Here is a 13,041-nt window from a genome sequence, read left to right on the forward strand (position 1 = left end):
TCATTTTTTTAAAATGTGGCTGTCCAATTTTCCCAACACCATTTATTTAAGAGACTGTCCTTTTTCCATTTTGTATTCTTGGCTTTTTTCTCATCAATTGATTGTGTGAATGTGGGTTTATCTCTGGGCTCTATATTCTGTTCATTCATTTATGTGTCTGTTTTTATGTCCATATCATACCATTTTGATTACTATAGCTTTGTAATATAGTTTGAAATCAGGGAGTGTGAAGCCTCCAGCTTCATTCTTCTTTCTCAAGATTGCTTTGGCTATTCAGGGATCTTTTGTGGTTCCATACAAATTTTAGAATTGTTCTGTTTCTGTGAAAAGTGCCATTAGATTTTTGATAGGGATTGGATCGAATCTGTAATTTGCTTTGAGTAAGGTGGACATTTGAATAATGTTAATTCTTCCAATCCATGAGTACAGAATATCTTTAGTTTATTTGTATCTTCTTCGGTTTCTTTCATCATTGTCTTACATTGTTCAGTGTATAGGTCTTTTACCTCCTTAAATTTATTCCCTACATATTTTGTTCTTTTTGACACAATTGTAAATGGGATGGTTTTCCTTATTTCTCTCTCTGATAATTCATTATTAGTATATAGAAACACAACAAATTTCTGTATACTGATTTTGTATCCTGCAACTTTACTAGATTCATTTATTTGTTCTAACAGTTTTTTGGTGAAGTGTGTAGGAATATATATATATTGATGACATCTGTGAATATGACATCTGCCTTTCCAATTTGGATGCCTTTTATTTCTTTTTCTTGCTTAATTGTTCTGGCTGGGACTGCCAATACTGTGTTGAATGAAAGTGACAAAAGTGGTCATCCTTGTCTTGTTCCTTACTTTAGAAGAAAAGTGTTAGCTTTTCACCATTGAGTATGATGTTGGCTATGGGCTTATCATATATGGCCTTTATTATGTTGAGGTATGTGAGGTATGTTCCCTCTGTACCCACTTAGTTGAGAGTTTTTAATCAAAAAAGGATGTTGAATTTTGTCATGTTTTCGTCTGCTTCTATTAAGATGATTGTGTGATATTTATCCTTTATTTTGTTGATGTTATGTATCATGTTGATTGATTTGCAGATATTGAACCATCCTTGCATCCCTGAAATAAATCCCACTTGATTATGGTGTATGATCCTTTTAATGTGCTGTTGAGTTCAGTGTGCTAATATTTTATTAAGAATTTTTGCATTTGTGTTCATCAGGGATATAGGCCTGTAATTTTCTTTTCCTGTGGTATTTTTGTCTGGTTTTGGTATCAGGGTAAGGCTGCCCTTGTAAAATGAGTTTGAAACTGTTCCCTTTTCTTCTGTCTTTTGGAAGAGTTTAAGAAGGATTGGTATTAATTTTTCTTTGCGTATTTGGTAGAATTCACTAGTGAAGCCATCTGGTCCTGGTCTTCTGTTTTTAGGAAGTTTTTAAATTATTGATTTAATCTCCTTACTAGTAATTGGTCTCATTAGAGTCTCCATATCTTCATGATTCAGCTTGGAAGTTTGTGTGGTTATAGGAGTTTATCCATTTCTTCTATGTTGTCCAATTTGTTGGCATACAATTATTCATAGTGGTCTCTTACGATACTTTGTATTTCTGTGGTGTCAGCTGTAACACCTCCTCTTTCTTTTCTGATTTTATTTATGAGCCCTCTCTCTTTTTTTCTTAATTTAAAGAAAACCTCAAATTAGGGAACATTAAAATATGTTATTTTATATGTAATGCAATGGATTAGAGTTAATTTTGTTTTTTTTATTAAAGGCTTATAGTTTATATTAGATGAAGCTTATTTCTTTTTAGTGGTATGAAAAGGACCTGTAAGTAATTTCAAATTCTAAACACCTCATTTGTATTTTCTTTTAGAAAATGTCTCAGTTAAAAATCAATGCCCTACTATTCATTTAAGCTCCCTTGCCTTCAATAAAACTAATTGATAAACCCTAATAATTAATGGCCTGATTAAACCAAAATGACTTACATCTGCCCTGATGATTGCCACCTCTAATCAGTCACTTTAATGACTCATCTTTTCTGCACTTTGCTTACAGAAGAAAGACTGTGATGTTTTTAAGTGAGCTAAATGAAAAGCTGTGTGCTCTCAGTTGCTGTTTGCCATGACTTGAGAGTGTATTAAAATAAACATAGATATAACTATCTCCTTAAAAGGAATCGTTCTTGCCTAATCTGTTGTGCTGTTGTTTATCGTTTGGAATGAAGCTGAAGAAAAGCGAGAAAAAGAAAAACCCCCAAAAATCTTTTTAGTATTCCTGGAGCTATTCTTGAGAATTATAGAATTTGCATGTTTTAAATGAAAACATGGAAGCGCTAAGTTCTGTGGCTATGTACTAGCAATATTGATACTTCCTATATAAGGTGGACTATTTTATTCAGATAAAGTGAAACAAATCAGAGAGCTATCCTCATTCCAACATTTTAAAAGACTCCATTTGCTTCAAATCCTGTCACATGAATTCAGATTTAGCCTAACTAAATAAAGTCTTAATATTATCTATATCCTATTTATTTCAAAAAAGGATTTGAGGCAGCTTACAATGGGAGGTCAAAACAATGAACAAAAGACGAAAAACAAGTATTTTAAAATAAAGGTATTTCCACGTCTGCCTAGGAAGGCATCAGTGCTAATGGCACTTGGGCTTTGCTGAAAACAATGAGGAAGCTAGACATAATTTATGAAACATCTGTTTTCAGATATTAGATAACAAGCAGTGCAGGACTGTGATCCTGGAGAGAAGGGAAACAGATGAGATGAGGCCTGTGATCACCCATGCTTTCTGCCTGGAGACAATTTCCGGTCTGCAGCACAGGGAAGGGGAACCCAAACAGAGCTCAGAGATCTTACTGAGCTGAAGAGACAGAGTTTGGATATCAAGAAGGCCAGAATGGCTGGGTTTTACTGGGCAGACTCCTAGAGAGGCAGGAACTGTGCAGAGAAAGAGCTCAAGAGCTTTTGTGGGAGTCTCCTTGAGGTTTTTTGACTGAGTGTCAACCTCTGCTCTTGTAGGGTGGAATCTTGCAAAGCTAGTCCGGGAATGAAAATTTGTGGGGATCTGTAAGCTAAACAATTCCTAAAGCTTACACAAAGTTGGGAATTTTTAAAATTCTAAACAGCCAGAGTAAAGAGACCGTTTTGAATACATTGGAGCATCCAGGAGAGACTTTAAAGGGGTCATGCTTCAATAGTGGGGCTAACCTAGCCCTAAAGGAGGGTTGCTCTGGGATTTCCTTAGAAACTCCAAAGTAATCCTCAGTATGATCTGGCTATCTGCAAGTAAGTTAACTACCTTCTAGTATCAAGTTTAACACTGTTTAAAGAATTACAACAAATTTGCTCAACAATGTAAGTTCAGAATATCTGGCATCTAAATAAAAATCAGTAAGTTGAAAATTTTTTTTTTATGATAATGGATGGAAGACCATAACGAGGAGAACAGTCCGTCAATAGAAATGGGACTCTCCTTACTCCCACTTAGCAAACAAGCACTTTAGAACAGTTATGGTAAATATACTCAAAGATTTTAAAGAAAACATGAGCATTATGAGGAAAGAGATGGAAGACATAAAAAAAGAACCACGTGGAACTCCCAGATATGAAAAATAAAATATCTGAAGTAAAAATTTCACTTGATGGAATTAGCAGTAGATTGGACACTGTGGAAGAAGCAATTTGTGATCTTGATATTAGAGATATAGAAATTATCTAAAATTACTGCAAAGAAAAAAGAAACTTGAAAAATGAGCACAGTCTCAGAGGTCTTTGAAACATCATCAAGAAGTCTAGGATGTGTGTGTAAGTGGAGTCTCAGAAGGAAAGAAGAAAGAAAAGGGAACAGGAAATAATTTGAAGGAATAATGCTGCCCCAAATTTCCAAGTTTGATGAAACCTGTAAACCCAGAGATCTAAGAAGCCTAACAAACTAACCAGGTTAAACACAAACCATACCGAAGTATGTCAACATAAAAAATGTGAAAGCCAGTGATACTTTAAAATCTTTAAAATATTCAGAGTAAACATAATACACTAAATAGAGGGGAACAAAAATAATAATGGCAAAAATAATAATGGAAACTATGCAAGCCAGAAGATAGTGGGAAGGCATCATTAAAGTGTTGGAAAAGAAGAAAACCTACTGAATCCAGAATTCCATGCCAGTAAATTTATTTTTCCAAAATAACGGTTAAATGGAGACTTTTTAAGGCAAAGAAAGCACTTTTTTCTTTAAATTTTTGAAAAGATTATTATTTAAAGCAAAAATAAGGACATTATATTGTGGGGTTTATGACATATGTAGAGGAAAGATATATAACAGTAGCACAAAGGATGAGAGGAAGAAAATGAAAACATACTGTTCTAAGGTTCTTACATTGTAAATTAAATATCCTAATATTTGAAAGTAGAATATTGGAGGGGGAGGGTATAGCTCAGTGGTAGAGTGCAGGCTTAGCATGCATGAGGTCCTGGGTTCAATCCTCAGTACATCTGTTAAAAATAAATAAATGAATAAATAAACCAAATTACCTCCCCCCTCCCCACCAAGAAAAAAAAAGAGAAAGTGGAAAGAAAATAAAGAAATCGTTAAAAAAAAAGAAAGAAAGAAAGTAGACGATGAGAAGTTAAACATATTGTAAACCCTAGAACAGCCATTAAAAAAAGAAAGAAAGAAACTTCAAATGGGCGGGCAAACTTTAGCCCGCGGGCCTAATTTGGCTCACAACTTCTTTTTGTAAACAAATACTGTTGGAACACAGCCATGCCAGTTCATTTACATATCACCTAAGATTGCTTCTGCACTACGATGGCAAAGCTCAGTAGTTACAGGAAGACCATGTGGCCCTCCACCTGAAATACGGCCCTTTACAGAGAAAGTTTGCCAGCTTCGAATTTAGAAGCCGGTAGTAGAGATCAGTGGAATACTAAAAAGAGCACAGCTAATCTAAAAGAAGGCAATAAAAGAAGAAAAAAGGAGCAAACGTGGGACAAATCGTAAGATGGTAGAGTTGAACTCAGCTATATCAATAATTACATTAAATGTGAATGGTATAAATACTGAGATGAAAAGCACAAATTGTCAGACTGGTTTAAAAACTAAGACCCAGCTGTGTACCATCTGCAGGATATCCACTTTAAATGTTAATGACAGGGAAATACCAACCAAACACTAATCACCAGACAGTTTAAAGCAAAAATTATAGCACCATATTATGGGGTTTATAATCTATGTAGAAAAGGTAAAAGTCATCTCACATAACAGAAACCAGTCAGTGATTGCCAGAGATCAGTCAGGGTGGAGTTGACCTTAGAGGGGCCCAGGGAACTTTTGGGGGTGATATAAATGTTTCATATCTTGATTATGATATGGTTACATGAGTGTATACAGTTGTCGCACTTGTTAAACTGTATATTCAAAATGACTGCAATAAAATTGGTTTTTTAATGAATAAAATTGATTTTAAAAAGTTAAACAATAGATGAACTTTGTCTTCAGATATCCTGAACTTGCCAGCAGTTAAATTAGAGGGAAATACAGCAGGTTTTGTTGGTCTTTTCTAAGTGCTGAAGACTAGGCTGTATTAGATTGGTTTCTGATTCAGTAGATCTGAGTTTAAACTCAAAAAGGTTTTGTTTTGTTTTGTTTTGTTTTAATGCACAGCCAGGCTCGGGAGCTATTTAGTTACATAACTTAACTGTTCTTGTTATAGGAAGCTTGCCAATTTTTCAGGAAGAAAATCTCATTTAGAGGATACATAGCAGCTTTATTGTCCTGAATTCTCATTTGCACTGTTTTTGGTCAAAACATACACCAGCAGTTCCTCGGGCTGCACTCTCCTGGGGGGCCGAGATAGGTCTCACTCACACTTCTCCCCGCAGCATCTCTTGTCATATCTGGCCCACGGTAAGGTGTCAGTAAATACTTGTTGAACGAGTATTTCTGAACGCCAGATTCTTCTCAGAATGAAAAATATCATCTACAAATAGATTTATTAATAGTGAAATATATTTATTCCATGCCATTAAGTGGGAAAAGTTGCAGCTCCTTCTCAGCCCGGATTCACGCTTCCCCAGGTGAGCGTGTATGCCCGTCTGTTCAGTGGGAATAGTCATTCACCGTTCTGTTCAACACGTACTGTTTCTTGTCCATACCGGGCACCATTCTAGACACAGGAGTGAACAAAACAGATCAAATCTCTGCCTTTATGGAGTTTTCCTTCAAGAGAGGAGGACTGAGAGGGAGCAGATTTGCACGTACAAATGGAGTGTGTCAGTGCTGCCAAGAACAGGGGAGAGAGAACAGGGGGCGTCTGGAGTGGGAAGATACTGTTGTTCGTGGTGGGTGGTTGAGGAAGGAAGGCTTCTCTTCGAAGAGAAACATTTGAGCAGAAACCCAAAAAGAAGTTAAGGAGCAGGCCATGCTTGTATGTGGGAGCAGGGTTTTCCAGGGATATGGAATCACAGAGCAGGAGCCTGGCAGGGAGACCAGCGAGATGAAGCGGAGTGGGCAGGGAGGGGATTCGGAAGGCTGAGCGCAGAGGTAGCAGGGGACGGGCTCCAAGACGGCCTCAGCAACCTGGCAGAAGCGCTTCCTCATAAACATTGAATTGGTTTTATCATTCTACTTACTGGGCTTTGGAAATTCTTTTCTTTCAACAAGTCTTTTACCCAAACACAGCTTGGATTTACTGCAGTAGCTGCAGAAATCATTTCCTGAACATAATGAAATATAACACTTCTTGTAGCTTGGTTTATTGCCAGTGGATAATGATCATACCTTATATTTATAGAGTGTTTGACAGTTTACAAGCTATTTTACATCAATTATCTCATTTAATCCCCACAGTTCTTTAAGATTGATACAGTGACTTTTATTATCTCCCGAATAATCTTTTCACAGAGTTGAAAGCTAAAATGTCCCATGCCTACTCCAGAGTCACACGCCAAACTTGTGGCAGGGCCCAAAAGACTAAAATCCAAGTCTCTGTCTCCTAGCCTGAATCCGCTGGTTTTGTTTAAAAGGATCTGTTATGTTCAAATGATGTTGCTGGTGGGGAGAACACTTACACTAGCAAATTAAGTGTATTACTGAGAAAGCCATCAACCGGTAGCAAGACACTGTGCTCAAATAGGATACAGACAAAAATGTGTAAAGTGTATTCCTGTGCTGTGAACTTAGGACTTGGTGGTACCTGTAACAGTAAATATGGTGAGTAATTACTAGTAAAAAATAAAAGTGCCACATGCTCAGCTCCACGTGGTACAGACAGTAAATGCTTTAGCAGTTCAAAGAAAGCAGAGACTTTGATGACTTGAGTAGTTAGGATAACTGGGAAGTGGGGTACTTGAGTTTGAAAGATGGGCAGAGTTCAGTCAAAAAATAATCGAAGAAGGGTTTCTAAACCCGGGGGTTCGGTGGCGGGGACAGACAGTGTAAACAAAGGAAGGCTTAGTAATGGGGGGTTCTTTGGAGACAATGACTGAAGCAGTCTAGTTGGAGTACAAAGATTGTTTTGAGGATGGCTGTGTCTGCTACTTTCACACGTAAAGTATTCCTGAAAACTAGACTAAAAGGTGAATGTGCAAAAGTCACACAGTAGTAAAAGTACTTGTATGTAAGTAAAAATAGATATTGTTGGAGCACTGAAAATGCCATAAAGTTCTTATTTACACCTTGCCTCTTAGAACATAATATAGAAATTTTGTTTTATTTCTCTGTTGATCCATTTAAGTCAAATATGTATGTGATTAAAGCTAAAGATGTGTTAATTTTCCTATACCTTGTAATTTCCAGGCAGCTCCATCTCCCAGGAGCTCAGAATATTTGTTCATTAACTGTCTCCATCTGATGTGGTGGCTTCAGAGTGGTTTAAGGGTGTCAATGTATAAAAGAGCAGATTGTCCAAAAGGAAAATATTCCAAGTTGAGAGCCTGTAATGAGAATTCGATTTGGAAAATAAGACCAGAGTTTGTAGAGTCTAACAGTTCTTTCAACTTGGCATACATTTGTGGCTGGCTGTGGCTGTCTGTGGTGTGAATTTTTGTGCGGACTGCTGGAGCACATTCGAATGCACAGCCCTGTTCTTAAGGAGCTCCCATTTGGGTTGGCCGGGGAGGTCAGGGAATGTTTTACTTCCTCCTCAAGGAATGATATAGTGCGAGTGGTATATTTAATATGATGGTGATATAAGAGTTGTATTAAAATTGGGGAAAACCAGAGGCAGAGAGACCATTTGGTAAAAGCCCTTACACCTGCAAACACATACTGACTTGTATACAAAGAGAAAGCCCCCCCTAACAGAAGTACATACTGGGTCTTACCTGACAGGGTGTGCTGCTAACCCGATCACGGAAGCAGAGCCGTTAACGAAATAATGCATGTTCATGGTTTCCACTCATTCATTCTCATCCATTCAGCAAATACTTATTAAGCACTTAACTGTATGCCTGGCACTCTTCGCGGGCTGGGATGTTAGTAGTCAATAGAAAAGACAAAGCCCCTACTTTTGTGAAGTTTACATTCTAATGTCAGTCAGGCAGCACCAAATGAGCATGCATATGAGAATGTACCTGGCCTGTTGCCTGTCACATGGTAGGTAGGTTCAGTAATCGTTGGTTACCGAGTTTGAGCTTAAGTACCTACTCTTGGCAAGATGCTTTCGGGGGTACCCTTTTGCAGGGTGGAGGGTTGGAGTGAAATTAACTCAGATTTTTTTGAGATGTTACATAAAAAATCATGAGTCTCTTTTTCAGTTTTGGGGTAATTAAGGTTATATGCCTTACTAAATATAGGACATTGTCTTTTCCAGACCACTTTTGCCCTTGAAGGTGAAAGGTTGAAGCAGGAACTGTTCTGTACCATTAAAAGTGCTGTGCTCTTATCCTGCTGGACAGTTTTTGTAGGCTCCTTGAATTCCTGAAAAGGCCCATTGTTTTCACTGACGATGCTGCACAGAAACCCTTTGTGTCATTATTTAGCAACTGACGCCTTGGCAAACGCTATGTCAGTTCTTTTGTTAACTCTAGCAACAGTCAAAAATGATGTAAGGGAAGAGAAGTGTAAACAAAACAAAGATTTATAAGTACACGCATGCACACACACAAGCACACACACCTCTTTTAGGTCAATTTCTGAGGATTATCTGAAGCAGCATTTACACATAAAACCAGGAAATCGCAGTACTGCACTCGTGTTCTCATTGTTTCTGTCATATATAACCTTTTACCAGCAAACATTTGAATGGTTTTTTTCCTCGCTGGCTTCCCTTTGGCCTTACTGCTTCTTAGGTGGGAGGAGCCGTTTCACATTGAGGGCAGAGCTAAGCCTTTCTGTACAGAATCTTTGCAAGAAGATTACATGTTCTTATCTTCTTTTCCAGAAAGCTGGAGTAGGATGATGGTTTTGTTTACTCTTGTTGGAAGCCAAGATTTTATTTGACTTTCATGTGAAATAAATAAACCCTTGCTTCTACAGAAACCAGAAATGGGTGGAAGTGAGGGAGTTAGGTCCTTACATTTTGCCTCCAGATAAAATGCTTTGCATTAAATTTGTGATTAGAATTCGGGCTGAACAGATGATGTCACTTCTGCAATATGGTATGATGAGCGTGTGTGCTTTTTCTAGGACAAGCACTGTAGATACGGAATTAGTTGCGTGAACTTTTCTGGTCCTTTTGTAGATGTGAAGCCCTCCAATATGCTAGTAAACACCAGAGGACAAGTCAAGCTGTGTGATTTTGGAGTTAGCACTCAGGTAGGTCTCTTTTTCCTTCTGATTTTCTCTCTTCCCTGTAACATCCACTTTCTATCTTCAGTCTACTCTCTGGATTGAAAAAGCACCTAGCTGCCAGACAAACAGAACCCTGCATCTTCTCCTCGGCTGGGATTGTGTTATTCATTTTTAATCTCCGAGCGCGTTTCCTTCATCAAAATATGATTGTTCATTGTTTAATGACAGTAAAAACTGCTGATATTGTAATTACTACTTACGAATAGCAAACTTCATTGATATGCAGCTTTGATATGAAAGCGTTTTGGCCAGACAAAAGGGAGGGCAGAGTGGGAGATGTGCCTGGGGAGCCCAACTGGCCCACAATAAGAATTAATATTGGGAGCAACAATGGTGGAGGGCCATTACAATGTGCAGCACAAATTTTAATTAATTTCCATTTTGGGCCTCCCCTGAGATCCCCAGTGATAGTGACCCATGAGCGTGCTGTGATGTTGATTTGAATTGCAGCCACCTTTACTCCCAGCCAAACACGAAGACCAAAGCGAAGGTCATCGTTGTATTATGAGTTGTCAAAGTCTGTTATCCCTCCAGCGTATTTAGTGTTTGTTTCATTCTGGTAATGCACGGGGTTTCATTCACATCCTGAACCATCTGACTCAAAAATGAGTGTGCTCAAATTCTACTTCAAATTGACTTTTTATATCAGGCGGGTTTGGGGTACTAAAGCGATAAGCATCCTGCGTAAGTGAATTGTTTAAGGTTATCTGCTATAAACTGTAATGCTGTGCTGGTTTAAATCGGAAATCACATTCAAAAGAAAAGAGAGATTTAATCATTTTTAAATGCCTTTGTAGATGAATTTGTTCCCTTTTACATAATTTTTAGTTGATTTATAGAAATGATGATTGTAGGTTAAATGAGGAATAATTGCCCATTTTATTTCCACATTATCTTTATATTGTTCTAACAGACTGTTTTGTCTCATAGCTGGTGAATTCTATAGCCAAGACGTATGTCGGAACAAATGCTTATATGGCGGTAAGTAAACTTATGCAAAAACAACATTTAAAGCCAACGTCTTTATCTTTATGTACTTGGTAATGTATAATTCTTGAATTAATTCCACACTTTTAGCCTAACAGATCATAAATTGCAGAGTCAACCCAGTCACGAGCTGATTGTTAAATCCTCCTAAAGGACGGTAGAGTCTGTACAGGAGCTGCCAACTTTTCTGACTTCATTGACTTAACCGGTTTGTTCAAGTATGAAATCACCAATTTCTGAAGTTTAATCTTAACAGAAAAATTGCATCTTACAACATACTTTGCCACATCGCTTATTTAATTAACTCTAAAGTATACTAAAATGTCAGTCAGTAAGATCAGCAGTGTTTTCCAGGAATATAAACATGCTTTGACACCAGATCAAAATTAAATCATTAATTGAAAGTTAAATGATTACTTATGGATCTCTGAGTGTAAGGGTTTAACAGACAGTTCTCTCTTGAACTTGTGTATCTGTATTCTGTTTCCTTGTTGAGTTCATGCCTATTGTAAGATAATTTAATTAGTCCCTCTGAAATAAGCTTACCAGTATACAAATAGAAGCATAGAACTGTTTCGATGACTAATGTGGACTTAGCTTTGACTTTTTTCTTTTTCCTACCTTTTAAGTAAGGGAAGTTATTTGTGTCCATAAAATTGCTTTTATTTACTCGTTTCCACAATCACTTCAAGAGTGGGGGGTTGCAGGAGGCAAGCAGGAAACTTACCTAGTATCATTTGGGGGACAAAGTTTTGTTTTAACATCTTAAGTTTAGATCTTTTGATGAGGGCTCTAAATGTATTCAGGTAGTCCATTTCACGTCCAGTAGTCCTTATACGGAGTTAAATGAAGTGTGGCTGGAACCCGGGGTCTTATTCTCAGAACAGTACCAAGCATTTTTTTAATTGAGATACCAGCATGGTTAATTTTTGCCTTGCATTGTTTTTAAAGAAAATTCATTCTTTCTCATTTTTCTAGGTAATGTGAAAAAATTAACCTCTGACGTCATCATATCTATTTTTTATAAAACATAATCACCCTCTTGGCTCTACCAGGTTAGCTGGATCTGTGAGCCACCTTTATAATTTAAAAAACCTTGCCAAATGCCATGATTTCAGTCTTTGAAAAAAATATGGAATGCTTTGATTTAAAACAAACAAAAAAAATCAGTGAAACTTCTCCACTCCCCGTCATGTTCTTAATGGCTTCAAATTGCTCTAATAATTAAATTGCATTATGTTTGAATGTACAAATTTAGATTACAGTTGTCTTTCCCAGGTGTACATTGAAGAAATTACTTCCCCACACTTTTTGTTTATGGATGAATGTGACGCATCCATCTCTTAATTGAAAAATATGAGGATTAAAATTTGGAAACGTTAGCTCAGAGAGGCGAAGCTAAAATTGCTTTGCTTCTTGGGTGAGTGAATTCTAGTCATCAACTTTATCGTTCAAGCTGTAAAAAGCATAAGATACCTAGGAAGCAAAGAGTGTGGAAGCCTGAGAGTAAGCCTTGCTCAATTCAGCAGGTTCCCACCAGCCACGTACTTGCCTAATATGTGTGAGATCAGAGGCTGGAGTGAGGGTCCTGCTGTTCTGCTACAGGTCCTAACCCCTGCCTGAGGTGTCGTGATACTGTGTTATAGTACTACCACTGGGGGAACTGGGGGAAGGGTGCACAAAACCTCCCTGTGTATGTGTTTTTCAGCTGCTTGTTTGTTAATAAGTATTTCAAAGTAAAAAATAAAATTTTAGAAAAAGGAAGTGTTACCGGCACGTGACCACGCCCACTTGTTTATGTGTTGTCTGTGGCTGCCCCAGCACGCCGGTGGCACCGTGGAGTAGTTGTGACAATTGCAGCAGAGACCATATGACCCACAAAGTGAAAAATGTTTACTGTCTGGCCCATTACAGGAAAAGTTTGCCAACCTCTGATCTCTGCCAGTGAAAGCTGGTTTTTGAAACTGGGTGCCTTCAGTTAATCAGCCCGCACTTGCTGAGCGCCTTCCATGCAGTTAGCCAGGCACGCTGTGAGACGTGGGCGAAATAGGAAACATGGCGTTATCTGTAGCCACGTCGTATGTGACGTAATAAAGACTGAAGTTGTACCAAGCGTATCTTTAGAGAATAAGGAGGCATTTAATGTACAAATTTGATGCTTCATGCAGCATGTGAAAAGGGCACTTATGAAAAACAGCGATCTGGTGGGAAGGTGAGCAAAGACTCAGAAATAGAGCGTGATGT

General features: G+C 37.8%; 1 protein-coding gene across 8 annotated transcripts in view; it reads left to right on the plus strand.

The window, feature by feature from the left end:
• The window catches only part of MAP2K5 (mitogen-activated protein kinase kinase 5), a 235,775-nt gene that overhangs the window by 118,149 nt on the left and 104,585 nt on the right, over positions 1–13,041 (plus strand). For all 8 annotated transcript variants that reach the window (XM_064485502.1, XM_064485501.1, XM_064485500.1 and 5 more), the window contains 2 exons: positions 9,701–9,774; positions 10,741–10,791. In XM_064485502.1, coding sequence (XP_064341572.1) covers positions 9,701–9,774; positions 10,741–10,791 — 125 coding nt within the window. The remainder of the gene's footprint in view (positions 1–9,700; positions 9,775–10,740; positions 10,792–13,041) is intronic.

Source organism: Camelus dromedarius, chromosome 5 (assembly GCF_036321535.1).
Source record: "Camelus dromedarius isolate mCamDro1 chromosome 5, mCamDro1.pat, whole genome shotgun sequence".
NCBI lineage: Eukaryota > Metazoa > Chordata > Mammalia > Artiodactyla > Camelidae > Camelus > Camelus dromedarius.